At 41.8% G+C, this 21,094-nt stretch overlaps 4 protein-coding genes across 8 annotated transcripts in view; 2 read left to right on the top strand and 2 right to left on the bottom strand.

Moving 5' to 3' along the window:
* The first annotated feature begins 846 nt into the window (after positions 1–846).
* On the top strand, positions 847–7,362 carry LOC144636033 (uncharacterized). Its single transcript, XM_078495175.1, has 2 exons — positions 847–1,207; positions 5,076–7,362. Exon 2 carries the CDS (start codon positions 5,080–5,082, stop codon positions 6,559–6,561), a length of 1,482 nt encoding a protein of 493 aa, XP_078351301.1. The 5' UTR covers positions 847–1,207; positions 5,076–5,079; the 3' UTR covers positions 6,562–7,362.
* Positions 7,363–7,598: 236 nt separating this feature from the next.
* Positions 7,599–9,784, bottom strand: LOC144636038 (BTB/POZ domain-containing protein 6-B-like). The gene is made up of 2 exons (XM_078495179.1): positions 8,204–9,784; positions 7,599–8,032 (listed from the first exon to the last, which is right to left on the bottom strand). The coding sequence occupies exon 1, from the start codon at positions 9,782–9,784 to the stop codon at positions 8,396–8,398; it is 1,389 nt and encodes a 462-aa protein (XP_078351305.1). The 3' UTR covers positions 7,599–8,032; positions 8,204–8,395.
* A 5,111-nt stretch (positions 9,785–14,895) lies between these two features.
* LOC144636070 (uncharacterized) lies at positions 14,896–16,430 on the top strand. The gene has a single exon (XM_078495212.1). The coding sequence runs from the start codon at positions 15,041–15,043 to the stop codon at positions 15,758–15,760; it is 720 nt and encodes a 239-aa protein (XP_078351338.1). The 5' UTR covers positions 14,896–15,040; the 3' UTR covers positions 15,761–16,430.
* A 1,231-nt stretch (positions 16,431–17,661) lies between these two features.
* Positions 17,662–21,094, bottom strand: part of LOC144636031 (uncharacterized) — a 40,949-nt gene continuing 37,516 nt past the window's right edge. For 2 of the 5 annotated variants that reach the window (XM_078495169.1, XM_078495170.1), the window contains 4 exons: positions 20,826–20,921; positions 19,587–19,811; positions 19,014–19,099; positions 17,662–17,779 (listed from right to left, as the gene is read on the bottom strand). In XM_078495169.1, coding sequence (XP_078351295.1) covers positions 17,704–17,779; positions 19,014–19,099; positions 19,587–19,811; positions 20,826–20,921 — 483 coding nt within the window. In that variant the 3' untranslated portion in view covers positions 17,662–17,703. Of the gene's footprint in view, positions 17,780–18,392; positions 18,501–19,013; positions 19,100–19,586; positions 19,812–20,825; positions 20,922–21,094 lie in introns of those variants that run through there. The other 3 variants (XM_078495172.1, XM_078495173.1, XM_078495171.1) reach the window with 3 other exon arrangements.

The following is a 21,094-nucleotide window of genomic DNA, read 5'->3' as shown; positions in this document are numbered from 1 at the left end:
GCTACGTTTGTATTGGATTCAAGGTAGTCTATGCACCTGGTGTATAAATTAGGGTCCTCTGTTCTAACAGAATCGCGCCGATTTTTCACGGGAAAACGCGCGAAATTAAAGGTCAATTGCCTATGTGCCTATGGCAGGCTCTCTCCTTACACCACGCGCTCGCGCCGGGCCCTCTCCTTCCCCTTTCAACGCCTGCCAAGCTGGCTTATATGATATTCGAACCGCTGTTTCGACTTTCGTATTCGGAAATTTCTAAACTGGGCGATTTATAATTTGCGTGCACCGTGTACTGTGCATACAGTAAATCCGATACGTTAACTATAAAAATACAAATTCACTCCCAAACTCACAGATAATTTTTACCATAGATACAAATTTCTCTATCTTCGGAGTTCTTACAAAAAAAAAAATTTGAGATTTCCAAAAAAAAAACAAAAAAAAAAAAAAAAAAAAAAAAAATGATATTATCATTTGAACATATTTACTAGGTGAATCGGAGACAGCTAAAAGCTGTTTCCCTATTCAGACAAAGCTATTTAAAACAGCGTGACAAATTCATCACGATTTCTCTGTGCATCTGGAGGTTCCACTGGATCTTTGTTTATTGTTAGATAGATAGGTTGAGACACAAATTGTATAAAGGTCTAATATCAACTGTGAGTCACTCTTGCACAACGGTAAAAGTTTGTGCTCAAAAATAGATTTACCGAAATTAACTGCTTTTTGGTATTATTATTATTTTTTTATTATTTTTTATTATTATTATTATTCAGTAGGTCTAAGCAGAAAACAAGTTCGTCACGCAATATTTTTGTTTATCACGCTGTTTTTTCCTCTCCAGAAGATTGCATGACAAGCCAAAACAATGGCTACCGCACGGTAACCGCAGGGTAAACGTAAAACCTCTTGCTCGATTCTACAAAAAGCCTACATAAATCTACAAACTAACTTGAATGCGCTGCATAGGGCCAATGCTTATAATGGTTTTAACATCAATACATAGTAATCTTCTCTCTTGTCCCAAGAGAGTCCTAAACCCTTCAGCGTAGCGGAAGACGCACCTTTGGGTGGGGCTCTCAAGAGCCGATCAAACGACGTGTGACGTCTCAAATCGGTCACGACTCAGCAGAAGACTGTTTCATATACTTCGCACTGTGTGCTAATCTTGCGCTCTTTATCTCTTCCAAATCAAGCCAGGATTCGCAAGGTGGGTATATTACGTTAAAAAGTATCATTTCCCAGGCGAAAAACATTGAACAAGCACAGTTCATGGTCACATTCCGGTGTTATTGGTCAGGTTATTGGGGTATACATGTCCCGTCTTTCTCCTTTCAGTTTCTGTAGATGTGATGCGTCATTTACGCGATTTATTTCTTTATCTCCAAGAAATTTGAACAATGCCCAATATTGAACACTTGCTAAGACGTAAGAAGTATCGTGTGCTTGTGCTAAATGGCCTTGCAAACAACCTATAAATACTGCGTGCCATTGTGAATCGCAATTTCCTATCTCCTTTAAAACTGTGAAGCGGACGGGGGTAAAATTTGTTACAACTTCTCATTTGTTTTTTCTAAGAATTATCTCTTATCGAGGAAATCTTCTCTGCTATTATCTTTGGCATTGTTTTCAAAACGAAAAATGGGTATGCATTTTCTTGCAGCTTGTAACTGCTAAACACAACGAAAAACAGCATACAATTATAATCAGTGTTTGGGAAACCTTTTCTTAATCGTTTTCTGATATTAAATTGCGTGTGCAACAGTCCTCCGCCACAAACAATTGTAGCACATATTTCTGCCCTAAATTGTTACAACAAGTTTTCAACTAACCTCCAGAGAAAGGTCGCAGTAACAGTGACAGCGACGACACATTTTTAAACAATGTTTATGTTTTAAAATGCGCTGCATGTTAATTTAAACGGAAGTGTGATGTTTCAAGCCAAAGAATGTTCTCTTTAGTGGCGGCCCCGGGGTGGCGGATAGCTTTGATATGTTACACCGAGATACAAGTTGGAGCTATGAAAGTGTTTTGTTCTCCATGAATTTCTGACTTTTTGTTTGTTTGATTTTATTTCCGCTCAGCTATCATTCACTAAACCATACTTTCTCAAATAAATCTTTTTTCGTTGGTCTGGTTTTTTCGTTGGTCTGGTTTATACAACCTTTTGAAATAACTTAGGTCAATTACTCAATTAGTCCCTTTCTTGTCACCGCTAGCGCTCGTGGCTGACCTCAGTCGTTTTCCTTTTTTCTTGTCGTATATTTATTTGGGTGAAAGATATAAAGATTTGGTCCAAGACACAGAGATTTGGCGTATAACTGCATATCGTCAATTCCTTCAGACCTTCGACAGTTCGAATGATAACATCGAAAACATATTTTTTCTTCGTCTTCTGTGGCTTCTGTGGCTTGGAAAATAGCCAATGGGCTTTAGAACAATGACTGTTTCTTTGCTTTAATAGCACACCATGCCACCAATAAAGTGTCGAATGCTCTCAGTTTTAACAATCGAAATACGCCTCCTACAAGGCCATTTCAAGTGTCAAATTCGAGTCAAATGGACGAAAATCCCACAATTACAAGTCAGGGTAATTTTTTGCCGTCAACCGGCAAAGGAGGTTTAGTTCCCGCTGGGCGGATTAAGCGTCAATGATCCATCCGGCATACGTCCAATTGTTTGACATGCCAAGAATGATGATGATTTTGGAGCAGTCGTGTGTTTGATATGATGTATGAGAAGCGCTGAGGTAGAAAGCGAAATTTTTAGCACAGACCACCAACAGCCCAATCGGGTGTCCCGCTTTTGGCTTGTGTTTTGTTTCTTGCCCTATAAACGAAAAGTTGATTCCCCCGGGTTTTAACTGATCGCGGCACAACAAAGTATGCTGATCACTGCCCAAGGGAAATACGAAGGATTCTCCATCGCGTGAGTCTCAGAAGCATGCGGAGCGCCTCTAGCGTTTTGTAAACGTATAAACCGTTCTCTTTTGTGTGCGCAACCTTTTGACCCATCTTTTTGTTCTCACTAATAATGCGATAACAGCTTAAGGTCGAAACGATAGACTCTGTAAATTGTAAATAGGATTTGCGTGTCTTGATGATTAAACTGAAAGGTACGCTAGGCATTTCTGCATGAAGTTCTGAAAAAAAACGCTTCATAGATCCTGAAACTGAGCCTTCGGCGGCGTTGAAACTTTCAAGTGTCTTCACCCGCTGTTCGAATTAAATCGATATTTCACACCTATCCTGCGTCGACAGAAATATAATGGACGAATAAAGTAACAGAAATGAATACACCGCTTTGTCGCCGGTGACTTCTCCGTGAGAGCTTATCATCGATCATCGATCTTACGTAGGTCGTGTTACAGACTCTGCCTTTCGTCACGGCGAGCTAGTGTCACATTGTTACTGACATCTCAAATAGAGGATCAAAGAACACTTTTGCCACCCAAGCCTGCCACGCAAGAAATCACATCATGGCAAACCGTACGTTTGCAATTCGCTTTTTTCACATCCCATAATACACGAGGGTTTTGTACTTGGATCTTTATTGGTACTTGTCAGCGGTCATCCGCCTTGTAATATATAGCGTGCGGTGTCCTTTCCTCCCGTCGTCCTTCTTCTCCCTCCTCCCGACTCTCTCCATCCTGCTGGGTCCTTGGTCCTCTCGGCCCTCCCCTCGGGGCCGGCGGTTCACACCATGTCCCTTCCTCGCTGCGCTCCTCGGTCCCCGGCCCGCCCCCCCTCCTCCTCCCCCCCCCTCCCCCCCCCCCTCCCACTCTGGGTCCGGGCCCTCTCTCGCCCGCCGGCCCCTCCCCTCGCGCCCTCGTCTCCGTCCCCGTGTCCGCCCGCCCGGCCCCCCTCGGCCCCCCCCTCCTCGCCTCGCCTCGTCACCGGCCTCCCCTGTGTCCGGCTGTGCTGTGCGGTCATGCGTCCGCCGCCTCTCGGGCACGTCGCGGGGCCTCGCGCTCCTCCGGCGCGGCGGCGGTCCTCCGGTTCTTAAATAGCTTTGGGGTCTCCCTGAGACTCATGAGGCTCTCTCCCTTTGTCTTCGTGGTGTGTGTGGTTGGGGTGATGGATCATCAGTACTTGGTAACCTGTCAGCGGTCTCCCCTGTATAAGCGTGCGGTGTCGCGTCTCGCGTGTCAGTGCGTTAGAAAGACCCGCCCCCCTACCCATGGGTCTCTTTTCCTGCGGAACGACATCAATAAGATTTGTTGTTTGCCCAGCCGTCTCTCCCTTTCTTCGTGGTGTGTGATGGTTCTTTGCTGTTTTTCTTGGGTGTCTTGTAATCCAAGAGGATTGAAAACCAAATGGGGTAAACAAGTTGGGAACGGTGAAAACAGCGAATGCAAAATTCTCCGTTGTCACTTTGTAATTTGAAAGTCAAAAACAAAACAAAAAATAACGTTAACAACGAATCTTTTCACCTTTTCATTTTAATTTCTTTCTTTCTTTCTTTTTTTGTTTTGTTCTTTTTCTACTTTCTGATCGTTTATTTTTTAATATTTTTTTTGCAGTTTTATTTTCATTGTCAGGTGTCCATTGCTATATGGCTCAACCACGCGCTATCTTGTAGTTTTTTTTTCTTTTTGTTATTATATATACTTCGAAATAAAAGGTTAATTAGCATTGAAAGGGGTCCCCCCCCCCCCCCCCCCCCCCCGGGGGGGGAAGGGGAAAAGGAAAGGGGTTCATACGAAAATTTTTGATCTGCCTGAACTGGACCGCAATAAATAGTAACCTGACTTCTACATGTAGTCATCCCTTTCTAATACACCTTTACAGTGACAGAGACCTGCAGTTGGTCCCCGCCGTTCTTCCTTTATTTTTTCTTTAACGTAACACTCCGTCATCAATGTAAAACGGACAACAGACACCGTTAAGACAGCCACACACATTAGTTCCGGTCCCAATGATGTATGTCTCAGATACATGTGGATAACTTTTTATATTCTTTTTTAAAATTGTTGTTGAATGGTGAAATAAACTGTTTCACTTTTGCGGATTAGAGCTAGAATGAATTCTTTTCTAGTTTCTTATTGGTGTGTCTTTTTTTCTCAATTATTTTTTTAGGAAGATGATGATGGTGAGATTACTACGAGTGCAACTCTTCTCTGTACTCATTAGTGTATTTCTCCTCGTGATTGTTATAAGCAAGACTTCAGCCGCGAATGAATATACGCAGTGCTCCTTGAGACAAAACAGGACTTGTCACCAGTATTCACTCGCACGGAGAAGAAATTTGACTTGTGCGGTAAATGGTGACCTATTCAGGAACTGCGAACAGATCGGCAATGCCGGAGCATTCAATCTTACCTGTATTGCCCCAGATGCATGCAAACAGCAATGCTTGGCCAGCCACTGCCAATCTGTTAAGTGCATCGCAAAGAAATGCAACCAATATTGCATCCGTGGACGTTGCAACATGGAGTGCAATTCAGACGAGTGCATTCAGGAATGTGATGTCGCTGGATGCGAAATGACGTGCCCTGCCGGTACCAAGCGTTGCATTCAAAAATGCAGCCGAGGTAATTGCAAAATGCATTGTCCGTCGGGAGTGCAATATTGCAAGCAGTCGTGCGATACTGGAAGATGCATTATGCTATGCGATGGGAAAGAATGTTCCCGTTCTTGTCGCTACAGCAAATGCCTTTATAATGCTGAGCCCGAAAATGTAACTACTCCTGCCCTTGCATCAACTTGTAACAGGGCAATAGCCCGTACACAGAACATTTGTTACCAGCACTGCCTACCGGGGGACTGTAAAATGATGAGTGTCGACAACTACCCAATGCAGAGCCAAGTCTGCTATGGAGGCAACTGCAACATGTCGTGCAATGCAGGAGAAAAATGCAGCCAGGTGTGCGTTGGACGACAATGTCACCTCGTCACTTGCACGTCAGATGTTTGCATTCAGGAATGCATTACAGGAGGATGTCATATGGAGTGCTATTCAAAAATCTGTACTCAGATTTGCAGACAAGGAAATTGCAAGATGGCCTGCTTATCTTCGAACTCAAAAGTTTGTTACCAGACGTGTGTTGGCGGAGGATGTTTGACTTCGTGTGAAGGTGAGAACTGTAGTCCTAGATGCTTCGGTGGAAATTGCAGACACTCCCTTTACCAGCCTCCTGGCCTGATAACGACTGAAGCTTGCGACGAAGTAAAAGACGAGACATGCATTCAAACGTGTTCGTCGAAAATTGGATGTGCATTGACGAACAGGCCCTCGAACCCACTACAAATCTCCAATCAGACCTGCAGCGATGGTTTCTGTCTGATGAATTGCACGAGTTCTGATGTTTGCAACCAGGTCTGCTCTGGCCAAAAGTGTTACACGTTGTCCTGCAATTCCCGTGAATGCACGCAGGTATGCAGTGGGAACGATTGCGGCTTGCTGGAGTGCCGTGCGGATATATGCACACAGAAGTGCACTGGTTGGGGATGTCATTTGAAGTGTCACCCCTCTGTCGATGTCTGCCATCAGATCTGCATCGCCGAGAAAGGAAAATGTTCTCTCGAGTGCTGGGCAAAGCAATGTGTCACGACAATGTTGTAGCTTCAGAAAAGCAAAACGAAGAGACGTAGTAAGAACACTACTGAACTCACGATCAGTTGTAGCAAAACATGAACTACAATAGCATAGAGTAGTGACGAGTTATTGCTGCAAGTACTTTAATTTAAAACGTGACCGAAATTTGTTTATTTCAGTACCCGTTCGTTTGTAGTAGTTTTTGAATACTGAGTTTGTAGCAACATAAGTACTATTAATATTTTTTACAAGTCTTTGAAAGCTGGGCCATGCTATGCTGACGGCTGATAGACAAAAAAAGAATATTTAAAGAAAAACAAAAAAACCCGTATCAGTAAAGAATGTCCCTACATTAGAACAAGAACAACAGAGTGAGAGTCTATTCCATTTAGCCTGGACGTATGTTTGGGAGCAGCGCGAAGAACAGACGGGAAATAAACACGAGGGTAAGTCCCCTCCCTCCCAACCTAATTTTTTTTTTAGTTTTCTTCCGCTTGCCTTTTCTCGCGCTGATCTCCGAACAATTGTTAGTAACGTACCACTTAGGGTGTTCCAAGTTTTAAAATTTTGAAATCTTTCAGATTTGTAATAATTATGCATATAAACAGGAACCAGTTGTTTATTGGAACACATAATTTTATCTGGTACGTCTCCCTTGAGCTTTATAATTGTTTATGAAAAAGAAAAAAAATAGGTAAAAGCCATGTACTTAAAACTTGTACAAATTCTTTTAATCTTTTCATGTTGTCCTATATCACTAGCTTACGGCTTGTAAATACTTGCTTAGTGACATAGTCTGTCACAAACAAATACAAATCTATTTTTAGATTATGCATTTCAATCAAGTGACGAAGCACCACTTCCGTGAAATGATGCAAACCCGGGAATATGATTTTGCGTCGGGACGCGACGGCATAGATTTTCCGTAGGGACGCCAGGGTGTCAAAATCGACTTGACTGTACCGTACTGAAGCTTAAGGCCTGAGGAGGAGGAGGAGGAGGAGGAGGAGGAGGAGGAGGAGGAGGAGGAGGAGGAGGAGGGAGGAGGAGGAAACATGTTTCCAGAAACACCCGTAGCGCGCGCATGTTTCCCCAATGTTTTTTTCAGTTTTGCCACCACATGGGAAGTATTGTTCCCAGCGTCAGTTTTGTTTCCAAGAAGCAAAATTTGCTTCTGCTAAACGGCAGAAACATTTCGTGTTTCCGAGCGGTAAAGAAGCATGGCAAAAACGAGGGAACAATTATGGAAACATGTTTCCAGTTGGAAACGCGTTTCCTCGTTTTCCCGGGCCTTTAATTAGCTTTTCGAATGGTAAGGAAACGTCACATGGCCTGAATGAGATTTTATCGCTTTTATTATTGCTGACTAATCCGTAGATCCTGGGTTTCCAGACTTGTGTGAGACTCTTAAAATACAGATTTTATTCTTTCCTTCGTGAAAAAAAGAACAAAAAAGGAAAAAGAAGAGGTTGGCCTAGTTATTTACAGGATTTAATACCTGTCTAATGAGAGACATTCGACAAAGTAAAAAGCGGAAAAGACCTCGGCCATGAAAGGGAGGTGAAGTTGCGCGAATTTTATCTTCTCTCACCTCTATTACTACTCGACCGTATTTTATTTTTATCTACTTGATATTCAGATGAGTCGTGGGTTATATACAATTAAATACCTGTCGTTGAATAAAAGAGCTGTCGTTTACATGCACAGTACTATTTATCATTTTGTCCTTTGTTTGTTTGTTTTTTTTTTTTTTCCTGTTGTCATTTCAACTGACTGATAAAAAATGTAAACATTGCACATCTGCGTTATTTTGCACGGTTCTCCAAGCGTTTATTGTTTATTGTAGTAAAAACGGTGATCATTAATCCACCGTGTAGAACAATAGTTCCAATATCTGTCTGGATTGTCCCTCGAATTTAAACTCGATACCTTCACACTTGACAAACTTCATAGGAATTCCTTTATTTGGAGAGGTTCTTGCCTCATCGTTTCCCGTTATTGTAACCTTGACATTGAATTGAGCTTCTCTTGACACAAGGAAGGGTTTAGGGACTAACACGTCAAACCCTAGCCTGCTGCTTCCCTCCCTTGATGCTCTTCCCACAGTGAAAGTTCCACGTACTCCAGACACCTCTTCTTTTAATCCGTGACATCTAGAGATTCTGAGCTGCGCCGAATAGTGTCTACCCTCGTCTTTGTGGGCATAAAGACGAACCCCTGCGAAGTAGACTTCTTTATTGGTCGAGAACTTCAAGCTTTCCGAAACAGTGCTGAAACTTTCAGAGCTGGGGAAAGTTTGATTTTCTCTGTATCTATAGCAGCGAGAGAGTCGGACGTCTGAGCTTCTTGACTGAAGCCGGGGCCCACGAGGCAGGCACGAAAATTTCATGTTACAGGCAGCGACGGCGCTTTGTTTGTGGAATAGGTACACTTGTGACACCTCTTCCTCCGTAAGAATCCCTGTCGGTATCACAACATCTTCAAACAATCTAGGAGGCATCAAAGGAAAACGGATTAAGTAAATCACTTCCTTAAGAACTTTCCTCAGCTTCTCACCGGTGGTTTCGAAACCTTTCACTTTGCAATTGGCAGTCGCCCATCTCTTTGCAGCTTTGAAAACGGCACACTCTCCATCCACTAGAGTGAGGGCATCTCTCTTCAGAAGTGATGACAGAGTGTCACGGCTAATCCAGAGGAGGCCTTCGCTCTGAAGGCAAGCACTTGTTTTAGCCTCCAATAGCCTCCAGCAACGTTGCTCAAGGTCAGACTCGGAGAACAGCCTAGCATGCTCCAGGATCCTAAACACATTGTTTTCTCTTAACTCCGCTTCCAAGAAACGACAGCAGCTTTCCGACAAAAATGGCACAATGTACTTCTTCGCCAGATACAACAGTTCAAAAACGTTCCCAGAGGTCAAGTGCACTTCATCCGAATATAAATACCGAATGAACTCGATGAAACTGCGAGAATGGCAATCAGAGAGTGGAATCTCTTCTCGGGTATCGGCCATGTTGCCATAGAACATGGCGTGAAATACAGGACTGCCGAGGGAAAGAAGGAATTTGTGAGCGTAGATGAATTCACTTCCATTCTTGCCAGTAGAGCTTGAATCATGTGGAATTATAAACTTGACATCGCTCATAAGAGGATTGTTTATCATTAGCGCTGTTCTTTCACGAATGGTCCTCTTTTCAGCTTGCCAGTTACCACAATTAGAAGAACTGACTGCCGTTAACGTTGCCGATGCCATATTTTAAGGAAACAGGCAGTTTTAGTTTGCTGATCGTTACCGAGTACAATATTATGGTGGACAGATAGTCTTGATAAGTGAAGTATCGAAAAAATTTCCAACCTGACCATGCGTATAATCAGTTTTTGTTCGGTTGAATTAAAACATGTCCCTGAGAAAACAAAACGTTCCCCGGGGGGTCTTTGGAAGACTGTGGAATATTTGACTATCAGACACTCTAGTGTCCAATAATCGTAAATTGAAGACAACTGACTCGGCACGAGTTTATGTTTACCTAAAATAAAGTCTTCCTTTCGGGTGGTCGTAAGCCCTACCAGAAAAGCATGAGTTTCGCTTCAGAATTTCAACCGCATATGTCGGGAATAAGTGGACCAAAACGATTAACTCGTGAACCATTCGCTTGGTCCTTTAGGGATGCTGGCACTCGTTTAAAAACATGAATAACTTGTACAACTACAAGAAACTACTAAGATTTCGATCGTGCTTTGTGGACCTGAACAAGCGCATTTCGATATAAAGCCCTGCTTGTATAAATAACGACACCCACCCCGGCCTTTTTCCCAAGGTCAGCTTCAAAGTAATCCTTACCGATTTCTATTCCTTCAATTCAATTCTTTTTGGGTTGGGTAAAGACACTACTGATGCTATACCTGAGATTTCTAGCTACATTGTTTGACGCAAAATAAATCGGTATTTAAATGGCTGAAGGCGTCTGGGGAAAACAGTCTTGCTACAAGGCACACATTGTGCTGCGAAGAACAGGGTTAATTTTAATTAGGCGGTTATTAACAGTTATTTCAATTGACGAATCATGAATATTACCCAAGCTTTGATTAAAAGGGAAATGGAACCGTACTGGAGATCCCTAGTTCGAAACACCTACTAGTTAAACCATATGTACTTCGGAGTAAATGATCATTTTGGCGTAAATTATCATTTATAGATAACATAAAAATGTAAAATTTGATACTCTACACGCAACTTTTGGGTGAATGAATGTGGCGACTTAAGGATAGGCGGGGATAGGGCAGATGTCTACACTTTAACATGTACTTTATGTACCTCAGTGGATAGCGACAGAGATCGTTTGCTCGTTTGAGCAAGCTTCTCGTCACACAATTTGCAGCAACTTGAAAACATTTCTTAATAACGCATTAATAGGCTATATCACAGCGCCATATATATTCACGGCCATCGACTGAAGTAGACCTAAGTTTACAGATAAGTTATTAGATACATATAAACAGCCCTCTTTGGGAAAATGCAACAAAAAGAAGTTGATATCAGCCTTTTAAAAGCAAAATTGACTTTCGTGAATACATGGTACCTTTCTAGCGGCCCAATACGTAAATTTAAGGAGTCAAACGAACGATGAGAAGAGGGTCTGTCTGATCCGGGGTCTAATGAAGAACGCACCTTATACCTTCTCCAGCTTAGTCCCATTTGTCCATAATAAACAAATACGTAACAGCTCCTTGTGAGAGGTGTCTCAAATTAAAGTGGTCCAAAGTGGGCCGTACAGTGTCGGCCGCCAGCCACACACGAACACTCTATTTTTGTGCCCCTTGAGTGCACCCATGCAAACGAAGTCTATAGGTTTCCAGACTTCAGAGAGTTTTGATGCAAGATGTGTTTTCGTAACACTCAGAGCAAAATTTTTGCATTTTTGTCTATTGCTCTAAGTCGATTTCTCACGGCTTGCGACTGAACGCAGACACGCAAACATCAGATTTTGACTGCAATGTTTTGATGGCGTGAAACAGGCGAAATTGGTCGGCGTTCGCAGGCTGTTGCTCTCTTTGATTCTTTTAAAACATATTAATTGCATGTACTCTCAAACAAGATTCAACAAATCGGTGCAATGCATGCCCAGTGATTTAAGATGAGTCTGCTCTACAAATTTGACTCAAGTTTAAAATTCATTCAGAACATAGTTATATACAGACGGCACCTTTTTGGGATACTTTGGCAATTACCCGGGGGGGGGGGGACTCACATATGAAGTGACGGGGATGCTCGTCGTCTCGCTTAGGGTTGTAAATTTCGGAATTTGGTCTCGCTTAGGGTTTTCCGGGCAAAACGCCAAATTTTTAGCCATTATCGGTCATTGGTCTCGTTTAGGGTTACAAACGAAGAAATACAAAATATTAAGTTCTATTCTTAGTTTTCTGGTATCTTTTAGGGGTCAGAAGCGGCACACCCAATTGGTCTCTTTTAGGGGGTCTTTTCAAAATTTCCGACGAGCATCCCCGTCCGTTTCAACGGCCCCCCCGGGGGGGGGGGCAATTATAAGAAACAAACAGAAGTATACTTATTTGCTCGAATCCCATCGGCATTTTAAATTAAGTTGTTCTATTTTTAAAATCGTTTTTGAATCTTATTATTTCAAGCCGGATAAGTTTATAATTTAAAGTCTTAATTGTAATTCCTTCAGTAACCACTACATCTTAACGCCCTTTTTATGGAACGTCTCAGCTTTGTGCATGCCTAGCCCACGCTGAAATTAAAGGCATGCAGCTCTTTGTTCCATTTTAGCAAAAAAAAAGTTACAATAAACAATATTGAGCCGGTATGTAAATAAACTCGACCTGAACACTCAGACATCAACCAGGGAGGTACATATTTAATATTGCAGAGCCATAAACATGCTGTTAATTGTAACTTTATAATTCTCTTATCGGTATAAGCCGATTTGAAATTTTCTTTTACATTCACTGCAAAGATATTCAAAACTCTATGGTGGTGGTGAAAGTCTGCTCGTCGAAGGATAGCTTGGTAATCCTGCATGTGAGCCAAGGCGGAATCAGTTCAGTCGAATCAAGAACACGGTGCATACCAGGTCTACCAGCAGCAGTGTAAATATGGTAAGCAAAGATTGTTTTAGCCTAACACATAATTCACCAGTTTACTGAAGGTACTGGCAAATTAGGCCATTATTCCCGTCTTGAATATAGTTGTACATTGCCAATAGGTGTATGAAATCCTTAACTGCAAGTTTTTGAGTCGTGGCCTCCAGAGGCATATATATCCAGTTAATATTAAGGAACTTATACATTTTGCCAAAATCGGCATTTTTATATCATAGTGGCTGGGATTGGATTGGCTTGGTTTTTATGCATCTGTGTTTGCGAGGTATTGTAAATATAATACAGTTGATAATTGTTTAATGGTACCGGACACAAAATCAGTAATGGGATGCATTAGGTTGACGTAAAGGAGTATATTTTAGAAGTTAACGACTGTTTACAATGTAAAGAGGCTCACGAAATCAAAACCGTTATTTCCAATGGTCAAAACACTCACGTTATTTTTAGTGTAAACGGCGTGTGGTGGACTTTTTCCTTAATTATTTTTATGTATGTATTGTTGGATGGATAATCTTTATTTTTAACGGTTAAATCATCATAAATACATCCGACAGATTACAGTGATTTGGTCGCAAGACCGGAGTTTACAGATAATCAAAGCCCTTCGTAAATAATGCATTAGCAGCCGAGATTAGTGAAAGAAGCAACTTGTTTGGCATTAATTACCCTTGGCTATAATTCTTTTCAATCATGGTGATGGCGAACTGTTTAAATAACTCAGATCTAGTTAATGTAAGAGCACTTTAAAGGTCAAGAAAGATTGCACTAATAACGATTTTACGTCTGTTATAGGCAGCACGGAAGCCATGTTTCTCTATGTAAAATACAATCAAGAGAAATTTTATCTTGATACGATGAATTTTTAGCTCAATCTTTGACATGAGTGCCTTTGACGTTTGCCCAAGAATCAATTGCATTTGTTCTTTTTTGTACATCAGAATACATGTATGTAGGTGTTTATACATGCAAGCTTCGTTGCGTGCTAGTATTCACATACTCAGTTCTGTCGCGTCGTGCAATGACCTATACCTAGCTGAAGCATTGCTAAGTCGATATTTACTTTTAACAGTAAACTGCAAATATTAATAAAATGTTTTACGGTTTAAAAAAATGAACACAAATAACAAGTTTTCTTTCTTGTCAGTTAACTGTTCCACAAGGAATAGACTTCAAGGGAAGGGAGTTTTGGAATTTTTTAGTTGGGTGTACGACCTGGTCGTTCTCTAAATACTTGACCCTCGATTCATTTGGTAAACAGCCGAACCCTGAGTGGCATCGATTTTGGGACACATTGGAGAGTAATCAAGTGTCCACTTACTGTATCAGCGACACAAATTGTGCAGTTCTGTGAGGTCTCTTCCCCCATTTGCCTCCTTGCACGGGATGTTCCAACAACGAGATTGATAGATACTGTTTAATTTCAAGAAGTGCCGGTACCGTGGCTGTGTAACGCCTTAGTTCACTGTTTACAAATACAAAATCAGCATGCACTTCTTTTTTAGCTTTTAATTGCTCTTTAACGACTAAATGTGTTTACTTTCTGATCAAAATTCACAGAATATGACGGTGCTTATATTTGGACTCGTTGTCTTTCAAATGTATCTGAGTGCAGTGTTCTCGCTAGAAGACATTGCCGTGTGCACACAGCAGAAGAAAGCAACTTGTCGTCAACACGTAATTGGCGGTGGCTTCAACCTCACGTGCAACGCTTTCGATAAGACATGTGACCAGAAATGCTTGCTTGGAGGATGTGTCATGACGTGTAAAGCACCAATTGAGTGTAAACAGAGTTGCATTGAAAGTGGATGCCAATCCATGTACTGTAATTCTTCAGTGTGCATCCAACAGTGTTCCAATGGTGGTTGCAACATGCAGTGCGAAGCTGGGCGATCATGCAGCCAGAGCTGTCTTGATGGTGGCTGCAACATGACCTGTCCCAGCAAAGCGGACATTTGCATCCAAGCATGCGCAGGGGGAAGTTGCACGATGGATTGCCCCTCATCCGTTAACGTTTGTGAGCAATACTGCAATGGCGGTGACTGTTTGATGCTTTGTGACGCCCAAAACTGCAAAAGATTTTGCAATAAAGGCAATTGCAAGTACGCCCCTGAAAAAAAGATCGGCTTCGTACTAAAAACCGTAAAGAACATGTGTGATTTTAAAGTCCGCGGCACTTGCCAACAGTCATTGTACCAGTGGTCCTTGTTCTCTACAGTGCCCAAGCAGTGTTGGTTTATCTTGCAACCAGCTATGCACGGGAGGAGGTTGTGACACTGAATGTCAAAGATCTAACAACAAGTGCCACCAGCAATGTGTAGGAGGCAATTGCTTGAACGTTACTTGTAACGCAAATGCCTGCGTTCAGTTTTGTACAGGAGGAGGTTGTGAAATGAGTTGTGACTCGAGACGATGCAATCAGATTTGCAAAGGTGGCGGCTGCAAGATGAGCTGTAGTGCCCGGGCTGAGAAGTGCTATCAAATGTGTCACGCAGGTGGCTGTGACCTCAAGTGTGATGCAAAGCGCTGTTATCGCCGTTGTACAGGAAGCAAGTGCACAACATCCTACGCTATCTCGTATGCAGAAGCAAATCAAAGACCAAGTCCTAAGGAATGCAACACTCTTTCCCAGGAAACGTGCCAGCAGAAATGTCCCAGCAAGGAAGGTTGCGACCTGATCTGCAAAAGTGCCACTTCTTATCATTCTTGCAAGCAGAAATGCCCGTACGGAAAGTGCAATGTGGAATGTAAAGTCGAAAAAGACTGTACCCAGCACTGCCATCAAGGAAAATGCAAGTCGATGACCTGTGATTCAAAGTCCTGCATCCAGATTTGTCATGGAAGTAACTGTAACATGGAATGTAACGCTGAGAGATGCCAGCAGATTTGCAATGGGCGTAGCTGTGTAATGAAGTGCACCCGCGACGCCAAAACGTGTCAGCAGATTTGCAGAGGTGGCGCATGCGTGTTAAACTGTTACGGAAGAAAGTGTTTTCGCTCGTGTAAAGGAAGTGGCTGTATTTCAAGAGCAGGTTCTGTTGATGGGCCTAAGATCACTCGACATCAGCTCTTTCTTCTGCCCGTGTCACTCGCGCAAAAAAGGATCAAGTAACCCACCCGTTTTCAGTGATACTGTGATAGCCTTATTCTGCTGTTATTTTCTAACTTTTGCAGGCAATCGAACAATTGCCACGCCCAGTAGTGATGTTAGAGGTTGTAGTAGACAATTGTCAGTAAAATGAAGAAATTAGGGTAAACGTGTAGTGAGATTTTAGAAAAATTTTCTTGCACTTAAATTACGGGGACAAATGTAATTATGTAGCATTTCACATTTTACTAGGATGCGCAAACTAATGTGCTTATTACTAATATTAAGCATGTTTTGGTTTCCGGAGCTATTATGACAATACACACTCGTCTCGAAACTAAGTTCGTTAATCAATGAAGTCAAGGTAACTGCAAAATGAGACACTCTCATTCATAGTTAAAAGACTGTACAGGTATTGCAAAATTACTTCCATTGCCGTTTCGGTATTTTACGACTATATAGTAGATTCTCCCACGGCTCGTATTCTCATATTATCTCTAAAATTGGAATCAGTTACCGCCGGTAGCAAAAAATGCACCTAACGTTCCAGCTTTTATCAATCATCTAAATACAACAAACTTTGGTGGCTGCCAATGCAGTTCTTGCATTCAATGATACTTTACAGACATTTTGTATTTTTAATCGTTTTTTAATATTGTATTTTAAACGCGTATTTTTAAGACTTTAATAATATTATTTTAATATATAGTTTTAAAATCTTTTTTAATATGAATTCATTTAATTTTATATATTGTTAAACACTTTTATCACGAGCCTCTGGCTTGGGAGACTGGGCAACCACTCCCCGTGTTTTTGACGTAAAATAAATTACCTTTACCTTTACCGTTTAGCGCGTTAAAGAGCGGAGAACGTACGGAATTATCCGTTGGTGAGTCTTAACAAAAGCGAGGGGAATCGGTGAGAATTTAATAAAGTAGGTCATGATTTTATTTTTAAACGCTGACAATTGGCGTTCTGCTTTGACAACTTTCGTTTCCTTTTCATCACTTGCTTTTATAGATTCTTGAAAGTAATTCGCATTTGCTTTGAACTGATTCTGCATTAATGCTTTTGCTGATTGGTTACAAAAACTCGCGCCACTCTCTCATCCAATCAGAAGTAAGACCAAAACCAATCACGACTCACGCGCGACAAGATATAGCAGGGTAGTGTCAGTGTAACAACTTCGTGATATGGATATCACGAACTCCCCCATTTTTTCCATCCTTTAATTAACCTTACAGCAGGATGGACCTGGAATAGAATCGAACGGAAAGTTCCCCGTTCTTCAAAGTAGACATTCTCGGAGACCCAGGGGCAGTTTTTGGGGCGAGGGAAACGCGAAAATGCGGGTAAAAATAGCGCGAAACTGCGGGGGAAAATCGGCATATAAAACTTGGAGAGACTGAAAAGTGCCCCTGGAGAAAGAGTCTTACCAGACCAGTTCAAAAGCTCTCTAAATACTGCCTCCTGATTGGGCAGAAAAATCTTTTGTATTCTCTTTGTATTATTCTGCCCAATCGGCGACCAGCCTGACTACAGTCCTTTTGGTGTGTTCTCATGCGAAGTATGTACACAAAGCCAGTTCGCTCGTCTTATCTGTCTTGCTTGTTCGCGTTTCCCTCGCTCCACTAACTGCCCCTGGGTCTTCGAGGATGCAAAGTAGAGAGAGTTCTTCTGCATACACAGCCATTGCCAAGAGATTGTTTTGCTTCGTAATGATTCAAAAAAGGCATCCATACTTCGGCCGTAGGTTGTGAGCTCTTAACATATCAAAGCTGTCATTTTTCACTCTTGATGACGCGTCCCTTGGCAGCGTCCCCGTAAAAAGTGTCGCGCTGCTTGTTTGGAGTCCTGGTTGACCATTCCCCTTTTATTGCTAAATCGCGAAGCAATGCCTTCATAACTCCATTCTCAGAATATCCTTGCTCAAAGACATTCATCCAAGTATATTGACTAATAAAGCGTCATGCCGGGCTGCCCGCATCAAGAAGAACATAACCCACTGCTTTAGGGATGTGATACCCGCATAGAGACCTAAGACTTTAAAGGAACATTGGATAAAATAAATTAAATCGCCAACTTAATAAGTAAATCATCATATCCTCGTAACAACAATGTTGACAAACAGTAACCAATAGCGTCAACATGGCAAAATAAAATGTTTGATATAAAATTAAACGAAAATGAAATAATAAGTTACACAAAATTACACATCGTGATGACAAAATAGATCTATGTCTGATTTCCAATAACTCTCATAACTTTTTTTTGTTATGGCTTGCTCTGTGAACTGGCAATTGCTTATTGTAACAGGGATTCAGTGCAGAATTTATCTAAAGTGTGGGCACAGGTTGTTGTCAGGCTTGCTTTTCCCTAGATTAACTTTTCTAAGTGCAGAAAAACTAATGTTACGATATGAAATGTTAACAAATCACGTTAAAAATAAAGTTCAATTTGCGCTTGATTAATTATTGTTTCGATGTTAAATATTACTTTACGGGCTATGCGTTGGGCATTTCACTAGATTTATCAACGGAATGTCAAGTCATCGTAATTGCCATCAACTTTAATTAAAACTTTGTTAAATCGATCAACTGATTCTCTGCACATTCACTATCTGACTAAAAAAGTAAATCCAGTAACTACTTCTCGTGTTCCTTCTTTTTTTAACATCATTTCTCTCTTACTGTAACTAACATGCATTCCCTACTAGCTCTCTAGCTCTTCTGACGGTAATTCTTTATATCCTAGCATCTTATTTCTGCAAACACATAGCAGTAAAATATCGGTTTAGCTTACGGTCAGCTAGCCAACTGTCAGTTACAACGTACTTAACAGTTATTGGGCATCTGACCAAAATGCATAGAAATAAAGGCAGAAAGTTTGGGCCGCTTTTACGAAGGCAACACGAATTTATAAAGAGAAGTATATGAGGGGAGGTGGTGATGGTAGTGGTAGTGGTTATGGAGGAGGAGAAGGAAGAGGAAGAGGAAGAGGAGGAGGGGGAGGAGGACGAGAAGGAGGAGGAGGAGGAGGAGGAGGAGGAGGAGGAGGAGGAGGAGGAGGAGGAGGAGGAGGAGGAGGAGAGAGGAGGAGGAGGAGGAGGAGGAGGAGGAGGAGGAGGAGACGACGACCAAAGGGAGACATAGATAGAGTGTCGGTCGAGGAGACAACCCCTGACCAAGAAAAACTGGGATGTCTGCCTGGATAACAATAATAACCATTTATATATAGATTGTTAGTACAACCGTAGGACGAAATAAATGATGCTTACGTGTAATTTATAAAACCTTCTTTCTTGGGGTCAAGCCGGGTGAGCAGACGAGCGGTTTGTTCCATTCGAAATTCAATACCTGCCTTCTGCAAAGAAATACCGTAAATTGAGCTAATTATGCCTTTTTTTTTTTTTATTCACAGTGGATCCAATCCCAAACAAAACAACTTCCACCACGCTGAGAAGGGGCAGTTGGAAAACAGAACCCCGAAATGCTAACGGGTCACAATGAGTTGGTACATTTCATGTTACACACCTGACACGTTCTCTGTCCCTCCCCTCCCCTCCCCTCCCCCTTGCGTTTGCTGCAATTTAGTTCAAAAAAAAAAAAAAAAAAAAAAGAAAAAAACATAAATCTGTGAACACGCGCAAACTAGCATTAAGAGGGCAAAGGAGAACACATGGCTTATCTGTCCCAACAAATGTGTCTTCTGTTGCAATTGTAGTTGCGCACTTACATACAAAAAAAAATTACATAAAAAAAAAAAAAAAAAAAAATATATATACACGAGATACTCATTAGTGTCTTTTTGAATTACTACCGAATAATTAAGCTCATTTCTTCCTGCTTACCTTAAGGCATTTAACAAATTCAGTCCGTGTAATCTTACGCACGCCTTGGGAGTCGAACTGCTGACAGAGTTCCATCCACTGATCTTGGTTAGTTGAGATGAAGGTTTTCACGACACTCAGCGGATCTTTTACGCCAGGCTGTATATTTGCTATGATTTGAATGTCAGGTTTCACTTCACGAACCTCCTCCAAAAGTTTGTCAAACCCCTCGTCTAGATACACATCCTAAAGAAACGCACTGCTCTGAGAATTTGTTGATACACACCAGGGGGGGGGGGGGGGGGGAGAGAAAGTCAGCACTTTTCTTTGGAGACATAGCAGTGCCTGGAATCGGTGCGAGTCTATGTCAATCAAGCCGTTGCTAAGAAAGACGTCAAACCAAAGTTTTGTTTTCTCAGAAAGATTTAAATATCAATGACTGCGTGCGTGTGAAATGCAAATAGTGGCGGTGTTTGCGATGTCTCACATCACTGAGTTTTTTTTGGCGGCGTGGAATAACAAGCAAAAAAATTTGTCACGGTTGAAATTTAACAACCAAAAAAATGGGAAATCATTTCAGAACCATTGGAGTTATTTTTACTTAGTATAACTCACAAGCTCTACTTTTGCCAGACTGGTCACCGTTATCACTGTCTGTTGTTTTGATATCCGGCAAAAGGAGCAATCAAATGCAAATAGCTATTGTGTTTTGTGCACGGCCAAGACCAAATTATGCAAACTAAACAATGAACTTTGTCAAGCTATTCACTACGCCCTTAGCAACCATTCGATAGCTGCTGCGCATTTTCGGTTGCCCGGCACCGCTATGTCCCCTTTTTGAGTCGCGTAACAAAGGAAGTTTCTCCCCCCCCCCCCCCCCCTGATACACACTGAAGAAATCTCAACTTATGTGCTTGACAATACAACTGAGGAGAAAGCTCCATGCTGATCACTTTTTGAATTTACATATTTTGCTCGAGTTTATGTTCAGAACAGTGGAAACTCTCATTACGGACACCTCCCTCTTATGGACAACTCACCTGACCCGAAGAGACAAAAATTCACATAAACTTTACCTCTGCAATAAGGACACCTCCAAAATTCGGACGTGTTTTCCTGTCCCTTTCGTGTCCGTATTAAAGAGGTTCAACTGGACTATATTACGCTATTATCGGAACATAGTGTATGGCCACGTGACGGTTTTGGCTTTAGGTTTCAGACAAGTAAAGTTACAGGAGAAAAGCGCTGTTAATACCTCACCTTAAAATGCAGTTCTGTCAAAGCGCTGTCAGCGTAGTTTTTTGCTGCCGACAAAATAGCACTAGCCCCCAAAGTTCCGATGGGATTGCATCCAATCTGTAAAGAACACAAGATCAAACGTTTACATGTAAAGGCATGCAGGGTTGCAAGACGCACGGAGACCTAAGATCACCTAAAGCACCTCTAGCTGTTTCATAACAGCTACAGGATATCACTGATTAGTATAATTTTCAGAGGTGAATTCAATTCTGATTGGTCGAGAAGCTCGG

The sequence above is a fragment of the Oculina patagonica genome, chromosome 13 (genome assembly GCF_052425735.1).
Source record: "Oculina patagonica isolate OP01 chromosome 13, crgOcupat, whole genome shotgun sequence".
In the NCBI taxonomy this organism is placed as follows: domain Eukaryota; kingdom Metazoa; phylum Cnidaria; class Anthozoa; order Scleractinia; family Oculinidae; genus Oculina; species Oculina patagonica.
The sequence above is the reverse complement of the archived record's forward strand: the minus strand, read 5'-3'. Positions and strand labels throughout refer to the sequence as shown.